Source organism: Gallus gallus, chromosome 6 (genome assembly GCF_016699485.2).
Source record: "Gallus gallus isolate bGalGal1 chromosome 6, bGalGal1.mat.broiler.GRCg7b, whole genome shotgun sequence".
Lineage (NCBI taxonomy): Eukaryota > Metazoa > Chordata > Aves > Galliformes > Phasianidae > Gallus > Gallus gallus.
In genome coordinates, this window is record NC_052537.1 from 35,749,659 (window position 1) to 35,772,182 (window position 22,524).

Genomic DNA, 22,524 nt, shown 5'->3' on the forward strand with positions numbered 1-22,524 from the left:
TTTCTCCCGTGAAAACTTTTTTTGCAGGAGGGGAAAACCAACGCGGGGAGCTGTGAGTGCAGCACGGAGCGCCAGAGGGCGCCGCAGCACCGCAACTCCCGGGGCTGCCGCGGCACTCTTCTGTTCAGCTCAATGCTATTTGTGAGGGACAGCTCTGGAAACCGATTTGCGCCGCTGTAGGTTGATAGGATCCTACGGGGATCGAGCCGCCGTCCCGGCCCCGGGGGTGCGAGCGGCTCCGCGCGGCGTTCCGGGCGCCGGCGCGCCGTGCCCGTGGCTCTGCTGCGGGGTCTGCACGAGGATGTGCCGTTTGTGCGCCGATCCGCGCCGCTCGCTGCGCGCTCCTGGCTCTGCCCGCCCCGCACCCGCCCGGCTGCGCTCGGCGCGCCCAACGAACGCGGCTCCGCTCCGCTGCCCGGGCGGCGCCGGAGGTCGGCGCTGCGCTGCGCTGCGGGCGGGGCGGGGCGGGGGCGGGGCCAACAGCGCGGCCACGCCCGCACGGCGCGCGCGTGCCGCGAGCACAGCGCCCCCTACCCGCGCCGCCTCGCCGCGCGCCCGCCGCCCCACGCGGCCGCCAGGGGCCGCCCGGCCCCGCCCCGCGCACGTGCGTCCGGCCCCGCCCCTCCCGCCCCGTCCCGCCGAGCGGGGGGTGCGGGGCCGCCCGCGGCGCGGGGGCGGTGCCGTGACGTCAGCGCTCCGCTCCGCCGCTCCGCCGCCGCGGGCGCCCGCACCGTGAGGTCATCGCGCGGCGCGGCCCCGCCGGGAGGGGGAGGAGCGGCGGCGGCGGCAGCATGGCGGAGGCGGAGGCGCCGCGGGTGGGCGCGTGGCTGCCGGTGCTGGTGGAGCAGGTGGTGAACGACACGCTGGTGGTGACGCTGCGCTGCGGAGAGCGTCGCTTCGCCGGCGTGCTGCTGGACTGCAGCAAGAAGTACGGCGGGACGGGGGGGGTGGGGACGGGGACCCCTCCTGCCGGTGCGCGGCGGGAACAAAGCGGCGCCGGAGGTCCCGGGGCCGCCGTGTCGCCACGTGCTGCCGGCCGCGGCCTGCGGGGGTGCGGGGCGTCGGCGCGAGACCCCACCTGAGCCCCGCGGCCGGGAAGCCGCGCCGGGAGGGCCTCGCGGGGCCGGGCCGGGCCGGTCGGGTGCCCGCGCCGTGCGGCGTCCGCGTCCCGCGCCGCGCCCGCCCGCCGTCGGAGGGGGCGACGCCGCCGTCACCCCGGGACGCCCCCCCGGCGTGAGCCGCGCCCCCGTGCCCTCTCCCGGCCCCTCCCCGTGCCCCCCTTCTCCTGGGTCCCCGCCCGTAGCCCCGCGGGCGCTCTCCCTCGGCGCCGCGGCCGGGCCGGGCCCCGCTGGGGCGCGGAAGGACGTCGGTAGGGTTGGGTTCCGCCGCCGCGCAGGACGGCTGCCCCGCGCCCCCCCCCCCCCCGCCCCGCCCCGCGCCGCCGCCCGGCGGAGGTGACCCCGACCCGCCCTGCAGGCCGCGCTGCCACGCGCGTCCCCGCACCGTGAGCCGGGGGGGGCGGCGGTGCGTTGGGCTGCGGTGGGCGCCTTTGCTAACAGAACTGACGTGGTTGCAGCCGAACTCCCCATGAGTCGTTATCAATTCTGTACGAGTATAAATGGAAGGACGGTGTTTCCTGCTCCGAGGGTGGACGGAACCCACCCCACGTGGCTGTGCCGCCCCGAGGGGGGGCAGCCCGGCCCCGCAGCCCCCGCGCGGTGTTGGCTGTCACGGGCGGAGGACAGCCTGGGCCCCGGTGTGAGCAGCAGCTGGGGCTGTGGGCAGGCCGGCGTGGTTCGTGCTGCTCTTTGCAGTAGCAGTGAGCTGCTGCGGGGAAGCAGCGATGGGTTCCTGTAGGGCGGCGTTCTGGGACGGCCAAATAGGGCGGTTTTATGGCCTGAAATAACCCGAATTTGTAGGCACGGCTCTGGGGATGGTACCGCTTCCCATTGTCCTGCGAACAATGCTGACATCTTTGGCTGCACAAAGTGTGCTCGCTCCCTTGCTTGTTATTTGAGAGGCACCTGCCCTCTCGGCTGTCTCCTTGCGGACAAGAGCAGGTTCCCAGGCACACGCAGCCCTCTGCAGCTCCCGGTGACACCGACCGCACAGCTCTGCTCTCCGGCCTTTGGTAAACCTCCTCCTTAGCATCTGGGCACCTCAGTTAATCTCATTTCAGCAGGAGAGGAGCGGTGACCTGGTACCGGGATCGGACCGATTCCTCCTTGCTGCTTTTATGTGAGCTTTGGTTTTAAACTTTAGGGTCTTAATGGAGATCAGGTGAGAGAGGGGGTCTGTGGCTGAGTGAAGGAGGGCAGAGCTGGGGCTCATAGCGTCACGGTGGGATCCCTGTCCCCTGTGACAGCCCCTCGGTGCCTGCTGGGCAGCGGTGGTCAGAGCCCTGTCTGCACCACCCCGAGATGTTTCCTGGCTGCTGGGAGGGGAGCAGTGCCCGGTGAGCGCCCGTGGGGCCGCAGCATCCATGGCTGAAGCTGCTGCCCGGTCTGTGGCTGCTCTGCATTGCTGGGGCTTTTAGTGACTCATCCATACCTCACTGCGGAAATGGTAAAGAAGCTGAAACGTTTAAGGATCCCCACAGAAGGATCTCTGGAAAGCCAGGACAGCGAGTGGTGTCCGTTCTGGTGCTGTGTTTTGGGGTGGATGTTTGCTGGAGTGCTGTCTTGGCATTATACTGCCAAGCGTCAGGCCATAGCCAGGGCTTCTGGTGCCAGAGACATGGGGCGCAGTTCTGAGCTTTGGTGCTGCAGAGGGATTCCTTATGGCAGTACCTGTGCAAGGTATGGTACGCACGCTTGGGTGTTGGGTGACGCGTGCTGAAATGAGGCATTGACCAACAGCGCATTGCTGCCCTTACCCTTGTCCTCCTGGAGCAGTGCCGTATTCATCGTAACAAATAGGCACATATGCAAAGGCCAGGGGAGGAGCAGAGCTGCACCGGTGAGCCCGTGGCTGGGAAGCATGAGATGCACGGCCAAGCCTGGTGCTGCGGGTTTGGGTGGGAAGCTGAAAGCCAGGCGTGTGGGCACAGCGTGGGCAGGGGCTCCGGTGGCTCCTTTAGGGCTGCGCTGCGTGTATGTAGCACTGCCTTCCCGTGCCTTTACCAGCCTGCTCCCAGAGCGTGCTGCTTCGCCTGCTGGAACTTGTGGCTCAGTGCAGAGCCTCTGTGTGCAAACGGCGCATGGAAAGGGATGCTCACCTCCATGCCTTCTCTGGCACAGGAGCAGGACGCCTTTTCTAAACATTGAAACCGTTGCTTCTCTCAGCTGTAGAAATGGTTGCCTTGTGTTAGAAGGGAGAAATGCCGCATTATATATTAGGATGTGGAAGCTTTCTGTGGTATGTTTTTTGGTTTTGTGAAAGCAGCGCGTTAGCTGCGCAGCCATCCAGAGGTGCCCCTTCCACCACCCTGACTGCCTCCCTCCGTCTCTCGCCCTGCTCCAGGTCCGGGCTGTTCTGCCAGCCATCGTCCCTCCCGAAGCCCGAGGAGCCTCCTGCCGCTGCCTGTGTTCCTGCTGCCAGGGACCCCACGCCTGGTGAGACGCAGCCGCAGCCCGGGGACGACCAGGTGCCGCCGCTGCTGCCCGCGCCGCCCGGCAGCCTGCCGCCCTACCCGCCCTACTTCGAGGGCGCCCCATTCCCGCGCCCGCTGTGGCTGCGGCACACCTACAGCCAGTGGGTTCCGCAGCCGCCGCCGCGGGCCATTAAGAGGACACGGCGGCGTTTGTCGCGGAACAGAGACCCGGGACGGCTGATCATGAGCACCATCAGGCTGCGGCCCAGGCAGGTGCTCTGTGAGAAGTGCAAAAATACCCTGAACCCCGAGGATGAGAACGCGGCGGGGCAGAACGCTAAAACGAGGAGGAAGCTGAGCATCCAGGACAAGGAGCAGAAAAAGCACAGCGACTCCGAGTGCCTGGAGAAAAGGAACAAAAGGGAGAAGAGAGAGGATGACAGGTTTGCCGGGGAGCTGGTGCATCGAACACCGGTCATCAAAATATCCTACAGCACGCCGCAGGGGAAAGGTGAGGTGGTGAAGATCCCCTCCCGGGTGCACGGCTCAGTGAAACCGTTCTGTCCTGAACGGCTGTTGCAGAACGGGGAGGAGGACCAAGGGGAGGTCGGGGATGCTGAGCAGTGTCGAGAGCCCAAGTGCTGCGCGGACAAGGCAGCGGGCGGCCAGCTTGCTTCCATCCCCAAACTGAAGCTGACGCGGCCGGCGCATCCCAGTGCGGATGCCCCACCTCCGAAGATACGGCTGAAGCCCCATCGCATCAACGACGGTCAGAGTGTTTCTATCTATAAGGCAGAACTTATCGATGAGATAAACGTCCTTCAGGACAGCAGGGAGGCGAATCCCGGTGCGTTTTACACCAGTGAGCCGACAGACAGAGGTTTGGCTGAGATCTCTTCAGGGAGTTCGGGTGAAGATGATGACTTTAAAAGGTTTCCCCAAGGCAAAGACGGACACGACAACCTGGCCTTCCTTATGAATTACCGGAAGAGAAAAGCAGATTCCTCTAGCCTGTCGGTGTGTAGTAATGACAGTCTGGACGAGTCCAAGTCTTCTAGTTCGGAGGTAACGTCACCAGAGATGTGTGACTTTTTACCTGGTGATGATGCATCCGTCTCTTCATCTTCAAAAGATGAGCGTAAAATTGTGCCGCCACTGACAGTCCGGCTGCACACCCAGAGCGTGTCCAAGTGTGTCACTGAGGACGGAAGGACTGTGGCGGTGGGGGATATCGTGTGGGGTAAGATCCATGGGTTCCCGTGGTGGCCGGCACGCGTTTTGGACATAAACCTCAGCCAGAAGGAAAATGGGGAACCTTCATGGCGAGAAGCCAAAGTTTCGTGGTTTGGCTCTCCGACGACTTCATTCTTATCTGTTTCAAAACTTTCTCCTTTCTCTGAGTTTTTCAAACTGAGATTTAATCGCAAGAAGAAAGGGATGTATCGGAAAGCTATCACAGAGGCTGCAAAGGCGGTGGAGCACCTGACTCCAGAAATAAGAGATCTCTTAACACAGTTTGAAACATAACTGTGCCCCCCGTATCAGGTGAGTGCTTGCTGGGCAGCGCTTCCCTCCGAGAAACTTCCACCTTTTTTAACCAACATTCCTCTGTTAGCATTTCTTTTCCTTAAGAACTGATCTCAGCAGTTATTAGGCTTAAATGCCAGGCTGTGAGTTGGTGGTGGTCACTTCAGAGGTGGTAAGAGCTGTTAGCTCCACAGCTTTGGGAGGACCGCGGGATCAAGGCCCGGGATCCCAGAGGGGAGCACAAAGCAGCTGACACCTTCAGGAAGCGAGCAGTGCTTCTTGCTTGGAGAGCTGATACGATTGCAGTGGTGTGTGAGAGTCGTTTGCAGCTGGGATGTGGTGAGTATTGGTGGTAACTCAGCTGAGACAGAACTAATCCTGCCAGGCTGAAGGGTCGGCGGCCCCAGGCTGTTTTCTGAACTAAAACTCTTCTTGGAGTTGAGGTTACATTTATCATATCTAGGTGCTGATCCCAAGCGGTTACCCACAAGAATTAGATGCTTTTGAAGGTCCTTTCTTCCCCTGCAGTTACTGCAGCCCCTGCAGTGTTTGTTTCTTATGGTGGCACTTTCTTTAGGACTGTTGAGAGTGATGCTGCTAAAAACGGGCTGGGGAGCAGCGTTTCCCAGCGCTCGTGGCTTGGCTTGTTGCAGCGTTGGCGCGTTGCTGCAGGCCGGTCAGCAGCACCAACGGCAGTTCTTGCAGTTCACCTGCAGCCTCTTGGATGGCATAAATGGGAACATGAAAATGGGAACTAATTCTTTTTGATGCCTCTGTATTGTAGTTCTGCTGGTTGCAAGTGTGGAGGTGGGTTGGTCTCCCCTCACATCAAGCAGTCAAAGCTTTGTCCCCGATGAAAATGCAGTACCTGCGAACGCTGGGCGTGGTGTGACTGGGAGTGGGCTGGCCGTGTGTAACACTGGTGCTGCCCTCAGTGAAATCCATGGGGAAAATTCCACCAACTTGAGTAAGATCTGGAACTGTTTCACAACCTCCCAGTCGTCGTTTCCTAAGTAGGGCCTCATCTGTGATACTATTAAACAAGGGGATGGATTCGTTTTTAATCTGAAAACCATTACTTATTATTAGGAAGAATCTTGTTGTCAAACAGATATCTGCTATATAGTGTCCTGCGGTGGATTTCTACTGGTTCGTTACGTTGTCCTCTAAGTTTTTGCCTGAGTTTTCTTTCTCATGCCAGAAGGACTGTCTGTGTGCATGAGCCGGTACTGCTCCTGCTGCAGTACTGTTCTGTACCTCAGCAGTTGGAATGCAGTGGGACTGTGATGGGCAGTGCTTCTATAATCCTGGGGGGAAAAAAGGACTTTTAAACCCCTTGCTGTGGGGCTTCACCGTTTGCTTGAGAGCAATGAACTTGCTTGAATTGCTTTATTCCATCCCAACAAGCCTGGTTGGAGTGCATATTGAGACTGTGGCATGTTCATCTCATGGGCTCAGGGTTCTGGACAACTGGACAGTAAGAATATGTAACAGCAGCAGCAGCATTTAAGCTTCAGCTTAATTCTGTCTAAAAGCTTTATTATATTGAGAGTGTTCAGATTGGACCCAAATTTGTTACTAGCTAGATCTGGAGCATAAATAATCCTAATGCTCAGAAGGTGCCATCTGTGCCAACCAAAGAATAATGGCCAGGATGGATGCTGTTGCCTGCATGATACTGTGAGCTCCGCTGTCCTGCAGGCACAGAGCAGGGAGGTCTGTAAACTGAGGGGAAAGGGGAAATAATGAGAACAACGAGAAAGGGATGCTATGACCACAGTTACACCATACCCTTCCTTCCCTGCGTGTTCTTTGGCCAAGCCTCCCCACATACATACAAGTACATAGAGGCATTTACCGTGTACTGCTGTTGTGTTGGCCATCAGCTGGCTTTCTGAGGTTGGTTTTCTGCCTTACTTGTGTCTGAGGTGAGCTGCCTGCACGATGATTTGACAAACAGCTGCATTTACTCAGAAGAAAACAAGAAAAGCAGAACAAAACAACTTCCCGTGTTCCGCATGTGCCGTGTTTGCTCACGTTCCCTGCCAAAGCCACGTGCTGGGGTTTTGGTGCGTCACTTGGATGACAGCTCATTGGTTCTGAGCTTTGCCCTCTATCCAGTTCTCTTCCGTCAGGAGCACTGAACTTTACTGCTTTCCTTGAGTCATCCTAGGGTAGCTGTGCAGCGTGTTCACCAGCTGCTAGTTGACTGGTCTTTCCTGAATGTTGTAACTTAACTTTTCTCTCATGTTTGCATTTCCTTAGTCCTAGGACTTGCACATTGACACCTGAGCTACAATTAAATGTCAGAAGGCTCTGGTCTCTGACAGGCAGCACAGCCTTGGATCAGTTACAGTGGTTTCCAGGAGCAGGCATGTGGCTGTAATACCACACTTTGCAGCTGGAAAAGCCCACTGTGTTGTGACTTCTCCGGGAGCTGCAGGAGGGCCCCTTGCTGTGCTCGGGAGGTGTGTCTGATACCTGCACTTTGCTCCTGACCATCCCAGGCACTGCAGAGCTTTGGAGCTGCTGACACATTCTGTTGTGGATCTCTGCTGACATATGGTGCTGTTCTGTAAGTCACGGAGGGGAACTGCTGGAAAAAACATACAAATCATTCAGGTAATTTGTGAATGCATATAGAACAGCAAGCAATTGGATTTAAAAAAGAAACACACCTTTTTGGGTTGGAAAAGCTGGTATGATTGTTTTGAGTGTCTATTATTCTATCCTTATTCTTTTGCAAGGAGTGCACTTTATTAAAACCCTGTCACTGACTCTTAAGCCGAGGTTTCTGGGAAAACAGCAGGGAGGCTATCAGCTCGTAAAAGCCTTGTTGTAAGACACTTGGTTTAGAGTGTAGCCAGGAGAAAAACACACACTCAGCATGTTCTCAGGCCTTGTAGCTTCTGCTTTTGTAGCCTCCGTGCAGGGCTGCCACCAGCCTGGCACTGTGTGTGCTGCAGAGATGGCTCCTGCTTTGCAGCTGAACGCGGCTGAGTTTGTACCTGGTGCCACAGCACTGATTCTGGCTCTGCTGGTTCTGAGGCTGAAGGCCATTGTTAGCAGCAGCGCCTGAAAGCTGTGACAGCACCGGGAGGTCAGATGGCCTCACTGGCCTGGGCCTGGCCTGGCCTGGCCTGCTGGCTATCAGGTCCTGTGTTCCCTGGGGTGGGAGCCAATACTTGGCCCAGCCCTTACTTGGGGTTGCTCCTACTGCAGAGCCTGGAGAAGTGGGTGCCTGGGAGCGTGGAGGGCATTGGCTCTATCTGTCCTTAGGAATGCCCTTCAGTGCCCTCCAAAGTCCCAGCTGGGTGTAGGCTGTGTGCTCCCCAACCTTCTGTGGGGGGACGGAGAGGCCCTGCAGCCCTGGGGCCTCTGCAGCAGCATGGGGGCAGGAGGCTGCTGGGAGCAGGACCGCTGGTGTCCCTGAGCCTGGGCAGCCTGGGAAGAGGTGCTCTGTGGCAGCAGTGGGCGATGCTAGAAATACAGTAGGGAACTCATCTTTCATGTACCAAAGTGGCTATTGTGGAGAGATGAGCTCTTGCTGATCAGAGCTCTGCACTATTGCTTGGGACAAAAAAAGGAAAGCCAGAAGAAACTGAGGCTGAAATACAGTGTGGAAGAGACGGAGCTCAGCACTGTCTGCCTGGAGTGATAACTGTGAGGCTTTTCCCATCCTCAGCCCAGTTCGGCTCTGAGATTTGTCTCTGGAGGCGGGGGGTGTGGGCAGAAAGGCTTTCTGGGGAGGCTGCAGCTGGGTGCTGGGGATGCATTTCTCAACAGCCTCCGCTGTGGGACATTGGGAACCAAGTCCTCGTGCTGTGGCACTGCAGCCTGACTGTGCTCCATAGCTGATCCTCTCCTGAGAACAGGAAGCTCTCTTGTACTGCTGCATTTGCTTTCTGCTCACTTTTTTGATAACATCGTATTTGAACTTCGTGTTTAGTCCTGCAGCTGCATAAACTTCAAGTTCCTAGAGCTAAACAATTGCTTTTCTGTTATCTTTCACCATGATTAAAAAGCCAGCTTACCTCTGGTTTTATAGAGGCAGCTCTTTACTATTAAAGCTCTGCGTAAAAACTGCTTGTAGACTTTGGTATGTATCTCTATATGGAACAAGCTTACAGTATGTATATCCATTTTCTTTTCCAGTCTGGAATGTCCTTTATTCCCCCTTGCCCCCAGGCGTGCTGTGGCTGTGATACCATTAAATGTTAAGAAGCTGCCTTTTGGCGGATTTTAGTTCTCGTGCTGTTAGCTAATAGGCCCTCTGCATCCATGCATTCAGCCATTCGTCAACAAAGCCCCCTGCTACTACATACAGCAGAAATCAAAGCTTATTGCGTGCTTGCTATATATAGTAAGCTCTAATGTAAAATTTGGAACGTTGGGTTATGACTTCACCTTCAAAGATGTTCAGGGCTCCGTATGTGCATGCAGCCAGTGCTGCTTGCCAGCAGTTCATGAAGCAACATAAATCACTCTTCTTTTTCCTTTTACTCCTTCTCTCTGCTCTACCAGTGGCACCAGAAAGGTTATATAACTGCATATAAAGCTGTGGTGATTGCTGTGGTAGCTGTAGTTCTAAAAACACCTACCTGGTCACGTGGAATATTTCAGCCCAGAAGAGGAGTGCTCGAGATTTTTCTTGGCCTGGTTTCTGGATGGTTCGGTCAACTAAAACCAAGCATCCTGCTTAATTACTGCCTCTCAAAAGTCTTCCTTCAGACAGCTTGGAGTCAGCGTTGTGCACACTGACACAAAGTGGGAGAACAAGTCTGGAGCAGCCTGCGCTGCATACCTCTGTGCCTGCTGCTGGGGACTGCAGCTGCACCTCTGGCGGCAGCCTGCTGATTGCCCTGCTTCTCACAGCACGTGTGTTTGTGGCCACTGCTGCCGCATTTGCAGACATCTGGGTCTGAGTCTGTGCCGCCTTTTGCCCCCTTTCCCTCCACTGCCCTAGCCATATGGTTTGGAAGTGCCACTTGGCCATACATTGTGCTATTTCTAACTGCATGCAGGCTGCACAGATGCCTGTGATCTGCTTACGTGAGCTGTAACTTCAGCTGCCAAAGGAGATTTGTGTAAACTGAGGGGCTTAGCAGCTCTTCTTGGGAGGACAGCAGGATCCTCTCCTGTGCAGTGGGGACCTCTGAGTGCCGTGGTCAGCATGCAGTGGGAGCAGCAGAGGGCTGGGTGGGCTCCTGCAGCCCTGCTCTGCTTTGAGAGGTGGAATTTCTGTCTCCTTCCTAACCTGTATTTATTTACTCATTTGGTTTGTTAAGGTTGCACTGTAGCTCGCTTCCCTTTTTCCCAGCTGGCACAGCGAGGTGGGCAGATGGGATCTCAGGCTCAGCACTTGTGACGTGCAGCTTAGAGGCGAGCGCTGGGCAGCAGTGTGGGTGAAGTCCTTGCAGGGGCGGTCCTTCTGCCTCAGTTCATCCTATGTCTGTTGCAGTTAGTCGGATGTTTGCAAGGATTTGAGCACCCTCAAGTCGCACCTATAGAAAGACTGATTTGTGCCGTGAAGGAACGGGGGATATTTGGAAACAGGAGTACGCTGTGTAGAGAAGGGTGCTGGTTCCTCTGAAGGAGAGGAGATTAAGGTCTCTTCAGTAGCCATGCACTGTTAATGCCATGTGAAGGTGCTTGGCCCATGAGGCTGGGTGACACAGTGGGCTGGCAGAGGTATTTCCCATTTCAGTGCTCAAGCATGAAAGGTGGGGAGTTGCTGGAAGTAAAGCCTTAGACTTTGAACCTAAAAATTGATGTAAAAACTGTTATGTATTGAAAACATGCATAGTGTTGATTTTCAGCCTTGAGATATAGGTATGCTTGTTGGTTTTTTGTTTTTTTTTCTGGAAGTACCCTTACGGATACGGGTCAACGTGGATGGGAGCAGGTGTGTGGGCTGAGTAACACATTCTCTGAGTTCCTCCTGAGAAAGGTTGCAGAAACTGGCTATGGGTATCCCAGAAACTAGCTGAAGATGAGTCGGTGCCCGGCTTATTTGTCTTAATCTGCTTGATGCATCTGTTACGTACTCTGCGCCTACTTTTAAAGAGTATCTGGACTTCGCATTAGCAAGCGTAGGAAGTCTTGCATGGCCTGAGATTGTATATACGTAGGCTTCTTGTGTCTGTCAGCGATGACAGAGACAGTGTCTGGTGCCTCAGTTCTTGGAGAGCTGGTCCCCCACATCCTGCAGTTCCCACACCCCAGGTCTAGCTCCTCAGCAAGTTGAAAGTGCTCTCTCTTATGGAGCTTTCCCTGCCCCTGAGGAGGAGCGGATCCTGCCACACATGGCAGTGGTGAGATCCATTGAGTGCAGGGGGGCGGGGGCTGCAGCTCTGTCTGTGCTGAGGCTGCAGGGCTGTGCCCGGTGCCAGCGGTGCTCTGGTCCCCGCGTGGCTCCTGAGCCAGTGTGAGCAGACGCAACTCAGCTCACGAGGGCTATGTGTGCCCTCCAGCATCGTGTGCCTCACCTTTCCCACATCGTGCTAGCTGCCTTGCATTATCTGTATGACCATCTCTTTGGTTGCTGGCGTGTGTGTCTTTCTGGAAGAAAGGCAGAAGGGAAGAGTAGGGTATTTTTTAAGGAAGGTTTTTTTTTCGTTAAGTTGAATATTTTCTCAAGGAGTGAATGCCCCTTACCAATGTACCAGGTCCTGTTTCATCTGCATTAGATTTTCACTGTTGTAGGATCAGACAACCTTTTTGTTAAGTGTGTACTTTATGTGCTTTCTGCAGTTGAAGAAATGAATTGTAACCAAATTACTGGTTTAATTTCCTTTATGAATGGTGACTTGCTCTGTTTTGATCCAAGCCAATAATTTGAGCCTTCATGCAGAAATCCCCAGACCTGATGCTGTTTCTCCCCAGAGCTGCTGGGATGGTGGATTTGGTGCTGCAGACGTACCTGTCAACCCCCAGCCGGCCATGCACGGTGCCTTGGGGTGGCTGGAGGTGAGGTGCCAGCTGTGATGCTGGCCCACACCCTGCTTTCTTGAGTCACTGCAAGCACAGGGCCTCTCTGCCTGTCCCCTCAGCTTCTCCTGAACAGGCGTTTCAGCAGTGCTGCCTTCAGAAGGAAGGACCGTTGGGAGCCACTCATAGCCTCCCTGAAGCCCACAGAGTTCTCGGGTGCTGGCTGGGCTGCTGCAGGTGCCAGCGCTCGGTTCCCCTCAGCTTGCTGCTGGGTCTGCCTCTCCCCAAAGGGGAGCCGGCTGGGGAAAGACCAGTCTGGCAATGCTAAGTCTCAGCATGCTGCTAATTGCATCCAAAATGAGCTACGCATGTGGAGGTGAGCAGGTCCCTGCTCCTTCGCCTCTTGGCCTGCCTCAGTGGGCAGAGGAGGGCTGCAGTGGGAGGCTTGTGAGCTGCCCTGCGCCTGGGCTTCTCCAAGGAGCCCCTGAAGGCAGCTGGGTGCATGCCTGCAGCTCTGGGGCCTGGCCTCCTCTGGTCCTCGGCCCAAGCCCTCCTGTGAGCGTGGCCCCGTGCAGCAGTACCACAGAGGATGTCTGGGCAGCCGGCCCCTCTGTGAGCACAGGGCCTACCACAGGTGAGGGCCTGCCGCAGGTGAGGGCCTGGCACTGCTGGTGCGGGGCCTCGGCTCCCTGCAGCAGGACAAGGCCTGGGGAGCGCTGCTGCCACTTGATGTGGAGCATTAGGCTCCCCCGTGCCGTGCCCTACACCCCGTGCCGTGCCCCACACCCCGTGCCGTGCCCCACACCCCGTGCCGTGCCCCACACCCCGTGCCGTGCCCCACACCCCGTGCCGTGCCCCACACCCCGTGCCGTGCCCCACACCCCGTGCCGTGCCCCACACCCCGTGTTTCCAGCGAGGCGGCAGGCTGCCATCTGGGCGCTGGGGATGGAGGGAAATGCTGAGTGTCCCGGCATTGTCAGGGTCCCCACGTGCACAGTCAGGATGCAGTAATCTCAATTCAGTTTTGAATAAAATCAAATAAGAGACAAATCAGCTTTTTGCACTCTGCTGCAGCTGTTAAACCTGTAGTTGTGAGAGGCCTTGTTTGATCCCAAACTGCATGTTTTTGATTGTGAATAAGCTGTTGATTTCAGGAGAGCTTTCTTTTGTTGTACAGTTTAGCACAACTGCAGATCATACCAATGTCCTGAATCAGTCGCTCTGTTACTCATAGTTGTGTCAAGCTGCAGCGGTGTCCTGAACACAGCCCATAAGGTAGTGCTCTGTCACGAAGCTTATTTTAAACACAAGCCTCTGAAGGTTTCCAGAGGCAAAGTGAGAGGCTATGAATGACAGTCACTGTGCTGCTGCTGCGGAATGCATGTTGGCTCTGTGCAGCAGGTTGCTGAGGCAGGACACCTGAGCTGGGCCAGTGCCTGGAGCTTGGTGACCCTGCTTGGCACCGTGCTTGTGCTGTGACACTTCTGTCCTCCAAGTGCTAGCCTGAGATCACAGGGTGTATGCCTGGCCTGAGGGTTTGTTGCTGCCTTCTCAACAATGGAATGCAGAGTTTCTCTTTAGACAAAATATTGTCCATCCATAATCTGTCTCTGAAGAGTCAGCTTCTTGCAAAACACGTTTGAGGGATATTCTACCAGGTCTGTAGACTTTGAAAGTTAATAAAAATGCACACAAGGTGATATGACTTTGTTATGACACGTCTCAGTTTCTTAGGAGCAGGATAATTCTGCTGAAAGCTGAAGGAGTTCATGGAATCTGATTGCAGCCCTCTGAAATACAGCTTTTGGGGCTCATGTTCATGGTGCGTTAAATCAGATCTTTGAAGTCTTAAATGAGTGTGCAATATTCAGAATCCTTCTGGGTGACGAGGCTGTGCAAACTGCGGTCTCTTTTGGTTCCATGCCCACAGAGGAGGTATTGGTACATTTTCAGCTGTGGTAGAAATGTAATCATTGTTCTGTGTTTGCTGTTGGCATTATTGGTTTAACTGTGTTCTGTACTTACAAGTCACAAATGTCAACTATGAGGGGCTTCTAAATGTCTTTGATTCTTTTGCTTCCTAGCGTTAATCCTGTTTGCCTGCGTGTCCTATGGCTTTGATTTGGCCTCTCTAGTTGATTTGGCATGGACACGTTAGGACCGATCTGCTGTGAACTGTTTCAAACTGAATTCCTTTTGAAGCATGGTGCAGAGATGCTTTTGCAATTGAGAAGTGCAGGTGTAGGTCCCTGTGCCATTTTATTTAATTCATTTTTAAGTTGTTTTAAGTTTCACTAAGCTGTTTTACATCTCTTCTGGCTTCTCGACATGGAGACAAATGGATGTAACCTTTGAAGTTTGGCTGATTAAACTGATTCACAGCACCAGGGCAAGTGCACCTTGCACGCAGGACTGCAGATAAGGTACAGAAAACTGTAGATTTGGGCTGCCCCCTTTGGTAATTTTTCCTGTGACAGGCCCATTGCTCTCCAGTAGCTGCTCCTGTGGGAGCCTGTCATCTGCCGTTTGTGGTGGCTGATATTTAGTGAGAGTGCCAAAGGGCCACAACTCAAGTGTGAAGCAAACTTAATTACCGCTTGGTATCTTTATCTTTGAGTGCATTCTTTAGCATTTCTAAATTTAAAGAGAGCATCTCACATACTCTCATTGCCTAAATACTCTTCAGAAATAGTCCAGTGTGCTCGGTCACACCCAGCTGTCCAGGGGTGGCTGACAGGAGGGCTGTAGCATTGTCCTTCTGAGCGAGACACTGGGCGACCCGAGGGGTCTGCAGCACTGCCGTGGCATTGCATTCTCATGGAGCCTGGAACAAACATCTGGAGCAGAAAGGGAGCTCCCATGGTGAGCGGGGCTGTGCGAGGTGAGGCAGGGCTAGCTCTCGCCTTTGGAGGTTGGGCTGCTGCACCTCTTCACTTAGAGCAGGATTTGTGTGCTGTGGCAGTAGTCGGTGTCTTGAGCAGCTGCTGGTACTTGGAAAAGCTTCTGTAAGGCTCGCTGTCAAGAGGGAAATAATCCTATTTTATAGATTGTCTTTGAGAAGTGAAGGCAGGACTGAGCAGATGTTCTTTATGTGGTGCTCTTTGTAGGAACCTGTGGCAGATTAACCCTCAGGACCCCACCCTGAGCAGGGGCTTAAAAGGCTTTAAGGCAGAGGCTGAAGATTTTTATTATTGCTGAATCTCCTACCATGTCTGTCTTGGAGAAAATTCCCACTCGTACTTTAGATCTGTTAACTTGACAAGTTTCTTCCAAAGCTGTTGCTGCTGCTGTTTCTGCCTGCTGAGCAAGCTAGAAGCAGCAGAATGCCAGGCTATATTTAGCCAAAATCCGGAGCGTGTGCCTCGCAGCTAGGGCCGCTCAGTCTGTGCCTCTCGCAGTAACCTCTCCCTCTTTCACTTTCTTCAAGGTAACAGAAGATAAGAGCACAGCTGTTCTCCTAGAATGTCACGAAGTCTGTACGCATCCTGACACGCTCCCCGGGAGAAGCGGGAGGTTGCCATGCACGTGACAGGAGGACGGGTTTCCTTGTCAGCTTGCACTGCTTATCATCTGGGAGAGGTGACAGTCACTGGGACGTGGAGCTGGGAGGCTCTTCTGGTGTGAGGCTGGCAGGAAAGACAAGGATTTCTTAACCTAGGATGAGAATTTGACAAGTCATACGGCAATGAACTAGGAGAACAGCAAAAAACACAACTCGGAATGTATTTATTACCTAAAAGTTAGCTATTCTTGATAAAATCCCAGAAATTATGCTGCTGCTTATTTTACTTACAGATTTCACACACTTCTAATTTTAAAGCTACCAAACATTTACTCCATTATGTACTCTGAGAAATGTAATTGGAGCAAGACATACAACAGAATGAAATCATTGTAGTGTCTTAAGTACAACGGACTCACTTTTGTGTCTATTAAAACTTGGAAAATGTGCAACACGTAACCATGTGGCTGTCATTGCATATGTTAAAGCTTTTTAATGTCATTTGCTGCAGAGCTGAGAGAACTGATGTTTCCAAGTGCGCGAACAAGTAGTCAGCGGGTAACTTGGATGGCTGTGTGTCCTAACTGAGTGCACTGAAGTCACCCGAAGCAGTGGGCAGCACAGCCTTGGTCTGCTTGCACTACGTGCATGGAGGTGAGTGGTTAGCCTGGTGGCACCAACTGGAGAATGAGCTAACTTGTGTGTCCACACCTTCTAGTCAGGGAATGTAATAGAAGGCCTCTTAAACACATGCTGTTGGATAGAAGAGGTCCTCATCCTCACACGTTGCCAGAAATGACTGGCAGTCTTTAAGGAAAACAGAGAAAACAAGCGGCCTGTCCACCCTACAGGAGAGATGGTTTACAAACCAAAGTGACCTGTGATCAAACTTCTGAAACTGTGTCACTTAATGTCTTTTGGCCTGCAGTTCTCTAGCTTTTCCCTGGGAAAAGGTCCGGTTCTAGGAATTTGATAATGTGTTGCTTCTGGTGCTCGGAGAAGAGTTCAGAGTTGCCCCTGCTAGGTTAAATGTCATCTGCATGTGCTAGAAGATTAACTTCTAGCTGAAGAACCATTGCACAGATTTTGCTTCCTGTTTCTTCTTAATCTGTTGCAGCAAATACTGTGATGAACTGTTGTCAAATTCAAAGAACAAGTGGAAAGGAAAACATAGAAGCTTGTGTTTTCTTGATTCATGCTGGTTATAATGTGGTATTTTGAACGTCAGCAAGAGAGATCCGAACTTCCCCTTTCTGCGTAACAACAACAAAGTTCAACATGAAAAGTCCAACACCAGAAAATCCCTTCTGCTCAGTCTCGATAAGAGCATTCAGTCAGTCAGAAACGTTTCCCTTAAAACTGTTGAAAGGCTGTGGTAAACAAGCAAACTAAAATGCATTGCTAAAATAGGACATCTGTCTCCCAAGGCCAATTTTGGCTACCTCTGCAAACAAATAATTTTCCTGTTTTCCAGAAATAAATGTAAAAAAAAGACAGCAGTGTATAGAGAAGGAATGTGTTCCTGCACCTTGTGTACAGCCTTTAAGAAGCAGTTGTTTACCTGGGCATCTGCTGTGCCCATCTCCAAAACAGTGTGTGTAGCTGGCAAGGATGTTGTGTGCACTGAGTGCTCCCACTCATGAGAAAAGACAGTTTGGCCTTTATCAATCCGTCTGTCTTCAGGAATTTCTGGGGTTTTTTTTGTTGGTTTTTTTTTTTTTTCCTAGCATCCTCTCAAGCTTAGGGTTAGCTGGTGGCTACGTGAGGTGATTTCTATGTTTGCTGCTCACACAGTTCTTCACTGTACAAATTCCCTGCAAGATGTGTTGCAAAGCTTTCTGGCTGCAGAGCGGCAGCAGTTAGCTGACAGGAGTTACAGATAGCCTGCTGGCTGCTTAGAAAAGAAGGGCAAAACGAAAAGAAGCAAAACCTCCATGCCCAGGAAAAGCACCTACCTGGAGCTGCTATGATCTGCAGATGGGTGCCAGTTGCCCCAGGCACAGCTCACAGGTGCCCCGCGTTCTGGGTCTCACTCCCTGCTGGTTCAAGTTCTGAGGCCTCATGCTCAATGCCACTGTTCTCCATCCTTGTGTCAGTGCTGCAAACAACGTGGAACACATAAGGAAGGTAAGATGAAGCCCAGTGTCGTCCTTTTGACGCTGGCTGTGGTCCCCGGGGTAGGGTTGCTCAGAGCAGATGTCCAGGGGGCCTTCCCATGATGAAGTGGTGCTGCACTTCTACCCCTGCTGCATATAAGCGCTCCACCAGATGTTGGCGCAGTGGCAACCTGCCCAGGCAGCTGCTGTCAGAGTGTGGGCTGCGCCAGCGCTGTGCAGGGCAGTCCCTGCAGTCACACCTGGAGCCTCCAGCTTTGTGTCCCACCATTTTCCCATGGCGTGTTTTGTACCTTGGGAGGGGCTGCATCCCTGTGCCTGTGTGGGACATCCCAGCGGCCGCTGGGCCCCACACAGTGCAAAAAATACTTTCTACCACCTGGTTCTGCCTGCACACGGGGAGCTGAAGGGGAACCTGTCAGCGCTGAGCCCTGGCCAGGCCCTCTGTCAGCAATCACAAAGCCCAGACTGGCTCACTACCTGCTGAGGGATGGGGGGGACTGCGGCCCTTCCCAAAGAGTTGAGGGGTGGCATCTGGTGGCACTGTTCTCCTCTGTATCCTTGTGCTGCCAGGACCTGACACATGTCTGTGTTAATGCCAGCTTAAAGGATGAAGCAGATGAGTGAACCCAAAGAGCTGCAGGTGAGTCAGCAGATGGACGCCGCTTTGCTGTGCACTGCTGCAGAGCTTCAGTATAGACAGAACATAGCGCTCAGGGGGCGTGCGAGCGGCCTGACCTGTGTGTGTGTCCTCCTTCAACCCGAGGCTCAGCTCTACGAGTGGGTTACACACCAGCCCTAAGCAATATCCCAGCACAAAGCATGGCTGTCCATCTGCAGATGGCTGGCTCACTGAAATGCTTGTTCTCTGGTTTTGGCAAGGCTTAAAGCAAAAATCTCACAGCGAATTGCCTTTTTGCCTTGTCCATTATGCAGATAAGTGATAAGAATTATGCAGCAAATGCAGAAGCAAAAGCCAAGAGCATACTGGTATTCCATTTCTTATCTGATTTTAAGAAGTTAAGTGGAAGTTTCTGTCATATTAATGATGTGAGGTTCTGAACAGCTTACTTTAGTCTTTTGTTCTGACAAAGCAAAGCTCCTTTTGCCTAAAAAATAAGTGGAAATTCTTCAGGGATAGTAAGTTGTCTTCAGTATTCTCTGCCAGTTGGTTTTGTGTTACCCATCGAACGCCACTCACCAGTTCCTATGTCCGGTGACACTGTTCTTTTTGCTCAGTTTTTAAGGTTTCTCTTCATATAACTCTAAAACTTGCATGTGGCCTTAGGAAGTGGTGGGGCTGCTTCAGTTCATTTCAGTTCCTGTTACACTAACGGCTTATTATAGCCTTCTCTGCTCCACGCTGCGGTTTTGGAGGTTTCCTCCTGAGCACTACAGCTGTGCTTCGGCTCTAACAGCTGATCTCAGCGTAGGGCCTGCAGAATCACAGCTTGTTCCTTGGTGTGTTTTGGGTAGGGATTTTTCAGTATTTTACTCCGGCTTAAATACGAAAGCTATCACTATGTCCTTGTAAGAAGGTGTTCTGCTACTATTCTAAATCTGTAGATTGCAGCTATATGTGTGCAATCCACCTTCCCTCCGCCTCACGTCTCACACATCTTGAGCAGCTGTCAGGCCTGGGAGCTGCTCAGCGCCCCGCAGCGAGAGCTGCCTCTGTCCTGCTCTGCCCAGTGGGTTCACACCCTCCGAAGGGGGAAGCGGGGTGTTTTATAGAGCTGGGAAATCGTTTGGTTATATCTGGTCAAAAATAAGGTTTCTTACCAATTTTTTTATCCTCTTTTCTGACTGGCACAGCTGGCTCTGATGAACCCAGCAGATGCCCTGGCTTAGCAGCACCTGTGGCCTGGTGAGCTGTGGGATGCCCCGTGACGGTGCCGTTTGGGCTTGGGCTGGTGGTCTCCCATCCCTGGCTGCTGGCTCACCCACCCGGCTGTGTGCCAGCCCCTGTGGTGAGTACGTGGCACAGAATGTGGGCCAGCCCTCACCTCGTCCCTTCCTGTCCCGTGGCGAGGGGCTGGCAGCCAGGCTGCAGGAAAGCCCGCACCAACCATTTTGTGGTGTAAACTGAACTCCCCACGCCTTCTGTTGACCCGAAGCAATCACTTTTCATAACTGATTTGTGGAATTTCAGCTTTTTCCTGCCATGGTCCCGCAGGCTGGAGGCGTTGGTGCCAGGAGGAGCAGGGCTGAGCTGTGCCCTGCTGGGCCCTGTGCGTCCTGCAGGCCGGGCAGTAGCAGGTGGTGAGATGCTGGTTCAGTGGCTGCTGGCACCAGGCTGGTTCTGCGGGGTTCTCTACCACTCCCTGGGAAAAAAATCATCCTTCTGGCCAGCTGGCTACATCCAGCTGTAGTTGTGCTTTGTGTTAGCATGTCCTGCTGGCTCCGCGCAGTCCTGGAGCGCAGACCCGTCCTGTGGCTGCAGCTGCCCTTGGTGGGCAAGAGGCCCTGAGCAGCCTCCTGTGAAGGTGGGAGGAGCCTTCCGCTGGCCGCAGACAGCTGCTTGTCTGTCAGCTTTCTGATTTTGCTGGATCCTTAGATGATCGTTGCTATCCAGGTTTTACTACTGCTGGTAGCAGAGCATAGCGGAGCATTTCTGAGCAGCACTGGCGGTGCCCAGTGAGAGCAAGCTGCTGGCATCCAACCCAGCGCCTGTCCTGTATGGAAAGTATTTGCTTTCTTCTGGACTTTGTTTTTAAGTGCGTATTATAAAACTCAAAGTTGGGCAAGTTGTTCTTCAGATTAATTTCTCTGGGAAAAAATACATAAATGGTAAGCGGGTTTGCATTAGATACCAAAGGCTGAAGCATTTGGCTTTGATAACTAAAACCTAACGTGGCCTGAAACAGTATATTTGAAAAAATATCTGGGCATTGAACAAAGCCCAGCTGTGCAGTTTGGAGGGACCTGCAGCTGCACTGTGATGGCGAGTATACCCAGGGTGGGTGGTCATGAAGCCTTCGTGCTGCAGGACATTGGGGCTCCTTCCTGGCGTTGGAGTCTGGCTGCTGACCCACCCTGCTGGCCCCACACTGGTGCTGCAGTGCCTGCGTCTGAAGTTTGGGCTTGTTTTGCATCTCAGTCCTGGCTTGTGGGTGAGGGATCCTTTCTGCTTTGATTCTCTTTATTACTTTCCTGCGCCTCATAATTTTGCTCGGCGATATAGCTTGCTGAAGCCTGTAGTGAATTGGTATGGCTTTAATGTGTTGATGGGTGTGAGCTAATGAGGGGTTTGGGCTCGGGTTGTGCTGGCTGGCACTGCGGGGCTGGGCACTGGGGGAGCAGCCACGTGCTGCTGCGGGGAGTGCAGGCATGCACTGCTGCCAGCAGCAGCACGGTCTGTGCCAGTGGGTTCTAGATAAGCATCCTCATGTTGTCACGACCTCTCCAAGCTGTGTTCATTTAGAATTTACACAACTGAAGTTCTGTTGGTACAGAAAAATGGAATTTTCCCAGTGGCAGGGAGGCTTGGCAGATGAGTCATTGGACTTCATTAGCTAATCTTAGATCTGCTGTGAATTACTTAGTGACTACTGATACAGAGTGGGCTAAGAAAGTGCTCGTTCTGAGCACTTAATTTTAGAATTTGGGTCTCTCCTCCAGAAGGGAGAGTGCATACATGGGATTGGTGCTGTCAGTGTCTGTGCATGCTGCTTCCCAGGGGCTGGGAGCAAGGACTGGCCTCAGAGGTACACTGCGCTCTGAGATTAAACCCACGCATGAATTTCAGCTAGGTGAGGGTGCAGAGAATGCAGACGGTGGGGGCCATGCAAACTGTACCCACACTGTCCTCCTGTTTTCCCCCACGGCTGTACCGCCTGGTCCAGGAGTGTGGTAATGGCCTCTGAGCACCACACACGTTGCCACTGGGCACCATTACCAGGGGCTCTGCTGCCAAAGGTGTCCTGTGCCAGGCAGTAGGGCTCCTGACTCGGCACCCACCTGCTATTTGGGGAAAATATTGCGGAGAGTGCAGATGAAGGTCTTGTCACCACTAGGTGACCTCTTGCTGAGATGGGTACCCAGACACATGGCTGATTGGGAACCTGGGGCACACTGACGGCTCGATTCCACCATAGAAGGGTTTATGCTCTTTTCCAAAGGTTTCTTTTGCAAGGTGGCACCTTGTGGAGTTCCACAGGACTAAACCATTTTGAGAGTCATTCTGTGGACTTCGTTTCATAGAATCATAGAATGGCTTGGGTTGGAAAGGACCCCAGGGATCAAGTTCCAACCCCCCTGCCACAGGCAGGGCTACCAACCTCCAGATCAGGCACTAGACAAGTTGCCCAGGGGCCCATCCAACCTGGTCTTGAATGCCTCCAGGGACGGGGCATCCGCAATCTCTCTGGGCAGCCTGTACCAGCACCTCACCATTCTCTCTGTAAAGAACTTGCCCCTGACATCCAATCTAAATCTTCCTTCCTTGAGCTTAAAACCATTCTTCCTTGTTTTATCACTATCTACTCTCGTTAAAAGTTCATTCCCCTCCTGTTTATAATCCCCTTTCGGGTACTGGAAGGCTGCAGTGAGATCTCCCCACAGCCTTCTCTTCTCTAGGCTGAACAAGCCCAGCTCCCTCATCCTGTCTTCATAAGAGAGGTGCTCCAGCCCTCCAATCATCTTTGTGTCCCTCCTCTAGACCCTCTCCAACAGCTCCACATCCCTCCTGTGTTGCGGGCCCCAGACCTGGACGCATTACTGCAGATGGGGCCTCATGAGGGCAGAGTAGAGACAGACAATTGCCTCCCTGTCCCTGCTGGCCACCCCTCTGCTGATGGAGCCCAGGATTCTGCTGGCCTTCTGAGATACAAGAGCACACTGCTGGCTCACGTTCAGTTTTTTATCCCTTCTCTGCAGGGCTGCTCTCAAGGAGTTCTTCTCCCAGTCTGTATGTGTAT

The 22,524-nt window shown here is 53.6% G+C and overlaps 1 protein-coding gene across 7 annotated transcripts in view; it reads left to right on the top strand.

Annotated features, from left to right (window-relative positions):
- The first annotated feature begins 761 nt into the window (after window positions 1-761).
- Window positions 762-22,524, top strand: part of PWWP2B (PWWP domain containing 2B) — a 43,962-nt gene continuing 22,199 nt past the window's right edge. For all 7 annotated transcript variants that reach the window (XR_005860760.2, XR_005860762.2, XR_005860759.2 and 4 more), the window contains exons 1-2: window positions 762-928; window positions 3,463-5,077. Coding sequence is in view for 1 of the 7 variants with exons in the window: in XM_040702695.2 (XP_040558629.1) it covers window positions 792-928; window positions 3,463-5,059 (1,734 nt within the window). In the remaining 6 variants the exon portion in view is untranslated. The remainder of the gene's footprint in view (window positions 929-3,462; window positions 5,078-22,524) is intronic.